The sequence below is a fragment of the Sardina pilchardus genome, chromosome 5, assembly GCF_963854185.1.
Source record: "Sardina pilchardus chromosome 5, fSarPil1.1, whole genome shotgun sequence".
NCBI classification, from domain to species: domain Eukaryota; kingdom Metazoa; phylum Chordata; class Actinopteri; order Clupeiformes; family Clupeidae; genus Sardina; species Sardina pilchardus.
In genome coordinates this window covers 3,072,594-3,079,273 of record NC_084998.1, presented here as the reverse complement: position 1 = coordinate 3,079,273, position 6,680 = coordinate 3,072,594, and the positions used below count along the sequence as shown (strand labels likewise).

Genomic DNA, 6,680 nt, shown 5'->3' with positions numbered 1-6,680 from the left:
CTTCTTCTGATCCACACAACACACTCGTGAGGTCCATACAGAAATGATACTCCTCCTTCTGGGTTACCGCGCGCCACTGTTGAGCTCTCTGGAGATGTGCAGTAGTCGTCTCATTTCAACTAAATAGCAACCAACCCACCAAACAATCTCAGTGAAATGCTTCTCCTTACTGATGCTGTTGAGTATCCTGATGTTAACTCCATGCATCAGCTAGTGTGGTGTTCACACACACACACACACATGCACACACACACATAGTGTGTTCTCCACACACACAGGCAGGGCTGTTGGGTATGATTACTGGTGTGTGACATTAAAGGGATAATCCGGAGTGAAATGCACTTTAGATCAATTTTTCGGACTATTGGGAGTACATACGTTGAGTTGACACCAAAATCATGTCATTCGGATGTATTTTGAGAAAGTTCGAGCTCACCGTTTTTAGCCTAAACTCGTTAGCCTGGAGGTGACTCGGGCATGTCATTTCGCCGCTACAAAACGCTATTTTTATACCTCTTCTACTGTTCCAAACAACACTACACTTACGTGGTAGTGAGTAGAGGGTCCCTAAAGCCAAACCGAAGTATCCCCACGTCTTTATGTGGTCGGATAGAGAGTCCAGAATGAATTTAATCGAGTCAGTACCTTTCCGGAAATGTCGCTGTTGCAGCTAGCAACGTTTTCACAACACTTTACCAACATTTCCGGAAAGGTACGGACTCGATTAAATTCATTCTGGACTCTCTATCCGACCACATAAAGACGTGCGGATACTTCGGTTTGGCTTTAGGGAACCTCTACTCACTACCACGTAAGTGTAGTGTTGTTTGGAACAGTAGAAGAGGTATAAAAATAGCGTTTTGTAGCGGCGAAAGGACACGCCCCGGTCACTTCCAGGCTAACGAGTTTTGGCTAAAAACGGTGAGCGCGAACTTTCTCAAAATACATCCGAATGACATGATTTTGGTGTCAACTCAACGTATGTACTCCCAATAGTCCGAAAAATTGATCTAAAGTGCATTTCACTCCGGATTATCCCTTTAAGCCCTCAGTCCACAGGGGGCGCTGTGGCACAAGCGGGTACAGTACCACATTTGGGTCCAAGTGCCCACAGGCGCCGGCGTTGAGTCCGGACCAGCTCATTTCCCACAGGGGCCGGCGTGGAGTCCGGACCAGCTCATTTCTCAATCCCACCCCGTCTCTCTCTTTCACCGACTGCCTATCTCTCTTCACTGTCCTGTCACAAGAAAGGCAAAAGCCCCCAAAATAGCCGTAACATCTTCCTCCAGGTAAACTGTAACTAAAGTCATCTTTATTAAGGCGAATGAAGGCTGGATTTAGATACGCTACTCTGCTCCATAAACATCAAGTCGACAGCCTATTCTGGGCACATATATATTCACAACAGGTGGATTCCAACTGCCAAATGGAGCGGGCCTAAGATGGCTCATCTAAGAGGCTTCAGGGCTTTGTTTTACGGGCTAATTTTACTGCACAAAATCAAATCAAATGGACCCAAACCCAGTTGAGGAAATGAATGAAAGTGTCCAACACAGACAGAGAGAGAAGAGGGAGAGAGGGAGACTGAAAGAGAGAGAGGGAGACGGAGAGACTGAAAGAGAGAGATAGATAAAGAAAAAGAGAAAGAGAAGATATAAACAGTCCTTAGTGCCACTGAATAAAGGCTTCACAGTGAAAGTGAGGAGGTATAAATATCTGCACATTAATACTAGCACAGCTATTTATAATGGAACAAAGGAGTGCTCGACAACAAAGCCCTCATACTCTTCAGAGATACTCACTACTCCTTTAATACCAGAGCCCTGTCAGATAAGACCACTACTCGTTTAACACCAGAGCCCTGTCATGGTGATGATTAGACCACTACTCCTTTAACACCAGAGCCCTGTCATGGTGATGATTAGACCACTACTCCTTTAATACCAGAGCCCTGTCAGATCAGACCACTCCTCCTTTAATACCAGAGCCCTGTCATGGTGACAATTAGACCACTACTCCTTTAACACCAGAGCCCTGTCATGGTGATGATTAGACCACTACTCCTTTACAGTAATACCAGAGCCCTGTCATGGTGATGATTAGACCACTACTCCTTTAATACCAGAGCCCTGTCATGGTGACAATTAGACCACTACTCCTTGTAAACACCAGCAAGATACATGAAGAAAGAATTGAGAAAAAAACTGACAGGTCGACAGAGAAAGAGCTAATAAAAGATAAGAGAGACAGATACTAAAAATACCTGGTAAGAGATAAGCAAGATAGACACTAAAGAGAAATGGTGAGAAGGGAGAGTTTGCGAGAGAAGAGAGAGAGAGAGATAAGAGAGAGAGAGAGAAGAGAGAGAGAGAGAGAGAGAAAGAGAGAGAGAGAGAGAGAGAGAGAGAAGAGAGAGAGAGAGAGAGAAGGAGAGAGAGAGAAGGAGAGAGAGAGAAGGAGAGAGAGAAGGAGAGAGAGAGAGAGAGAGAGAGAGAAGAAGAAGAGAGAGAGAGAGAGAGAGAGAGAGAAGAAGAGAGAGAGAGAGAGAGAGAAGAAGAAAACAGTGTTAGCGCTTTACCTCGGCCGTTGTCCTCATCCTGCTCCTGGTTGAGGGAGTTGAGGACCAGGTGCAGGGACTGGGCCGAGGGCAGCGAGTGGCCTCCCTCGCGGTCGCGCTCGCGCTGGCGTGGTTTGGGCTTGATGAGGGTGCCGTGTGCGGAGGGCGGGGGGGAGAAGGAGGGGGGCGACTGCGGAGCGGAGGAGGGGGCGCGGGAGCGCGGGGACGGAGAGCGCGGCATCATGTCGTCGTCCAGCCCGTTGGCGTCGCCCATCATGCCCGCGTCTCCTCCCGCGGTCCACAGGCGCTTGAGCGAGTCGCGTCCGGAGTCGCCGGAGCCGATGAAGTCCAGCACGGCGCTCTTGCCCTGCTGCAGACGGCGCCGGCCCGCGTGGTCCGTCAGCTGCGAGCGCGTCAGCTCCAGAAGGTTCCGGCAGTCCAGGATGACCGGGTTGCCGGGGCTGTGGCCGCCGTTCTGCTCGTGGCCGGTACAGCCGGCCGGGCCCGGGTGGTGGACGCTGCCGCCGTGAGTCTTGGAGCGCGTCATCTTCTTCGCCAGCTCCTCCGGCCAGATGGTGCGCACGCTGTAGTCGTCGTCGTCGTGGTTACCGGCGGCGAAGCCTCCTCTCCCTCCTCCTCCTCCTCCTCCTCCTCCTCCGCCGCGCCCCGAGCCGTGCATGGGCCCCGGCTGCTGCTGCTGCTGCTGCTGCTGCTGTTTGCCCCGGTGGGGGTTAAAGGTCACCACGATGGGGTCGCTGCTGCAGTAGGAGCAGGTGGAGCTGGCCGTCTGGCTGGCCTTGGGGTTGCAGCCGCTCACGCAGCTCTGGAGCGCCCGCAGGGGGGCCGACGATCCCAACGGGGCGCACGGCAGGCATCCCCCCACCAGCTTCTTCCGGAAGGCGGCCGGACTCTCGAAGCCGCCGCCGCCGCCGCCGGTGTCGTGGGAGCAGGACGCGCAGCCGGCGAGCGGACGCAGGAGTCCGGCGCGGCACTCGGACACGGTGCTGTTGGACGAGGACGTGTTGGTGGTGGAGCCCGTGGACAGGCAGCCTCCCAGCGTCCTCAGCCCCATGCTGGAGGCTCCCGCGTGGGCCGCCGCGTGGCCAGACGAGCCCCCCTGAGCCGCCGCCGCCGGTCCTCCGTGGGCTCTGGAGAAGGACGAGGACGGGGTCGGGCTGCCCGCCGAGTGCCCGTGTCCGTGAGCGTGCCCGTGAGCGTGCCCGTGAGCGTGCCCGTGAGCGTGCCCGTGAGCGTGGTTCCGGCCGCCCCGGCAGCGCACGAGCCTCCAGCAGCCGCAGCTGAAGGGGTGGGAGAGGTCGATGGTGCAGGTGTGGTCGGGGCTGGGGAAGCCTTCGCGCGACGAGGCCGAGGGAGAGAGCGTGAGCGCGGGCAGCCCGTGGAGCGTCAGGGTGGGGGGGAAGTGGTGGTGGTGCCGCTGGGGGGGGTGCTGGAGGTGGTGGTCTCGGGAGCGGGAGGGCCGCGGGTGGGGGAGGGGGAGGGGGGTGGAGGAGGCGACGGAGGAGGAGGTGGGGGCCCCGCGGGAGGAGCAGGACGGGGGCAGGGGGGGCTGGACCTGAGGAGGAGGAGGAGGAGGCGGGTAGAGGGAGCTCAGCAGTGCGGCGTGGGGCGTGGGGGTGAGGGTGGGGGTGAGGGTGGAGGAGGAGGAGGCATGCTGGCGGGACAGGCTGTGGGGGTGAGCTGCAGGCTGGTGCACCGGGCCCAGTTTGGTGTTCTCCTTGTTGCCGTTGGAGACCGGGCCGCGCTTGCCGCGCGAGCCTGTGGTGGAGCCGGGGTGGCTGTTGCCGTTGGCAACGGCGGCTGTCGGGGTGGTGCGCGCCTCGCGCTCCTTCCTGGTCTTGTTGGACTGCTGACGCTGCGCGGGGATGAACTCTAGAACCCCTCCAGGGGACACGCACAGCTGGTTCTGCGGCTGGCTCGCCAACTGCTGCTGCTGCTGCTGCTGCAAAGGCTTCTGGGAGCTCTGCACGGCGCCCCCTTTCTTCAGGGAGCTGCTCCTGCGCTCCGGCTGCACGGGGTCCACCTGCAGGGACACCTTCCGTCCACCTCGACCGCTGCGGCTGCTCCCTCCGCGCGTGAGGCTGCTGGGGAGGCCCTTCTCCACGTGGTTGCTGCCGCTGCTGTTGCTGTTGCGTCCACCTTTGTCCAGAGACAGGCGGATGTCGATGGTGTGTGTGTGCTTGTGGGGCCTGGGGCCGAGAGTGACCGTCCCGTTGCTATGGCAGTGGCTAGGCGCGGGGCCCAGGTGACCGCCGCTGGTGCTGTTGTCCCAGCCAACCCCGCGCTCGCGCTCTCCACGGACCTTCTGCGAGCGCGACCGACGCTTGCATTCCAGAGAGCTGCCGCTGGGGTGGTGCCCGTTGGGGTGATGCCCGCTGGGGTGGTGCCCGCTGGGGTGATGCCCGTTGGGGTGATGGCCGTTGGGGTGATGGCCGTTGGGGTGGTGCCCGTTGGGGTCGGGGGGGTGCGGGTGGAGGCGGGCCTGGGGCAGGGGACGCTGGGGCAGGAGGTCACTCCGGGGGGCGTGGTGGCCGTTGCTGCTCCCACCGTGCTGCTGGGGAAGGGCCAAACTCTTGGGGCGCTGAATAACCACTATCCGCTCGTCAAGAGGCAGAGGAGGCATCTGGGGCTAGGCACAGCTGTGGGGGGGGGTGTGGGGGGGGGGGGGAGTGTGAATGTGTGTGTGTGCGTGTGTGTGTGTGTGTTTGTGTGAGAGAGAGAGAAATGTGAATGTGTGTGTGTGTGTGTGTATGTGAGAGAGAGAGAAATGAGAATGTGTGTGTGTGTGTGTGTGTGTGTATGTGAGAGAGAGAGAAATGTGAATGTGTGTGTGTGTGTGTGTGTGTGTGAGAGAGAGAGAAATGTGAATGTGTGTGTGTGTGTGTGTGTGTGTGTGTGTATGTGAGAGAGAGAGAGAAATGTGAATGTGTGTGTGTGTGTGTGTGAGAGAGAGAGAAATGTGAATGTGTTTGTGTGTGTGTATGTGAGAGAGAGAGAGAAATGTGAATGTGTGTGTGTGTGTGTGTGTGTGTGTGTGTGTGTGTGTGTGTGTGTGTGAGAGAGAGAAATGTAAATGTGTGTGTGTGTGTGTGTGTGTATGTGAGAGAGAGAGAAATGTGAATGTGTGTGTGTGTGAGAGAGAGTAGCCAATAGCAGGGAAGGGAAGCAGAAAAGAATCAGTTAAAATCTCATACTGAACATGAAATAAATAAATCAATAAATTCATGATTAAACTGCATCACAAAGAAATCACACAAAAGCACAAAACAGCACCACATCACATGTAGGGGGTTAGACGGGGTTAACCACCTTTAGTCCATTAGTCCTCACAAACACAGTATTAACACACACACGATTAATACACACATTATTAACACACATATGGTTAATACACACGTTATTAACGGACATGTGATTAATACACACGCTAGTAACACGTTATTGTGATGAGGGAAGCACAGAAGCAGACTTCTGTTAGTCATCCACAACCGTCCTGCTTATCATGGCACTGGGGTTACAGAAGTACACACACACACACACACACACATACGCACACATGTGCACACACATAGGGCACACACACACACACACATACGCACACACCACATCCAATCACTGAAAACGGAAAGCTTTAGCCAGATAACAGCTGACTACTAGCCTAGCCTGAGACCTAGCCCTGATCTGGCACTGATGTAGACCTGTTATAGCCCTGATCTGGCACTGATGTAGACCTGTTATAGCCCTGATCTGGCACTGATGTAGACCTGTTATAGCCCTGTTATAGCCCTGATCTGGCACTGATGTAGACCTGTTAGAGCCCTGATCTGGCACTGATGTAGACCTGTTATAGCCCTGATCTGGCACTGATGTAGACCTGTTATAGCCCTGATCTGGCACTGATGTAGACCTGTTATAGCCCTGTTATAGCCCTGATCTGGCACTGATGTAGACCTGTTAGAGCCCTGATCTGGCACTGATGTAGACCTGTTATAGCCCTGATCTGGCTCTGATCTGGCACTGATGTAAACCTGTTAGAGCTCTGATCTGGCACTGATGTAGACCTGTTATAGCCCTGATCTGGCTCTGATGTAGACCTGTTATAGCC

The 6,680-nt window shown here is 55.5% G+C and overlaps 1 protein-coding gene across 1 annotated transcript in view; it reads right to left on the bottom strand.

The window, feature by feature from the left end:
- Positions 1-5,198, bottom strand: part of si:dkey-175m17.7 (uncharacterized) — a 19,445-nt gene extending 14,247 nt beyond the window's left edge. Inside the window, exons 1-4 of the mRNA XM_062535809.1 lie at positions 4,074-5,198; positions 3,790-3,992; positions 3,667-3,732; positions 2,579-3,630 (exon numbers count right to left, since the gene is read on the bottom strand). Coding sequence (XP_062391793.1) covers positions 2,579-3,630; positions 3,667-3,732; positions 3,790-3,992; positions 4,074-5,198 — 2,446 coding nt within the window. The remainder of the gene's footprint in view (positions 1-2,578; positions 3,631-3,666; positions 3,733-3,789; positions 3,993-4,073) is intronic.
- Positions 5,199-6,680: the final 1,482 nt, after the last annotated feature.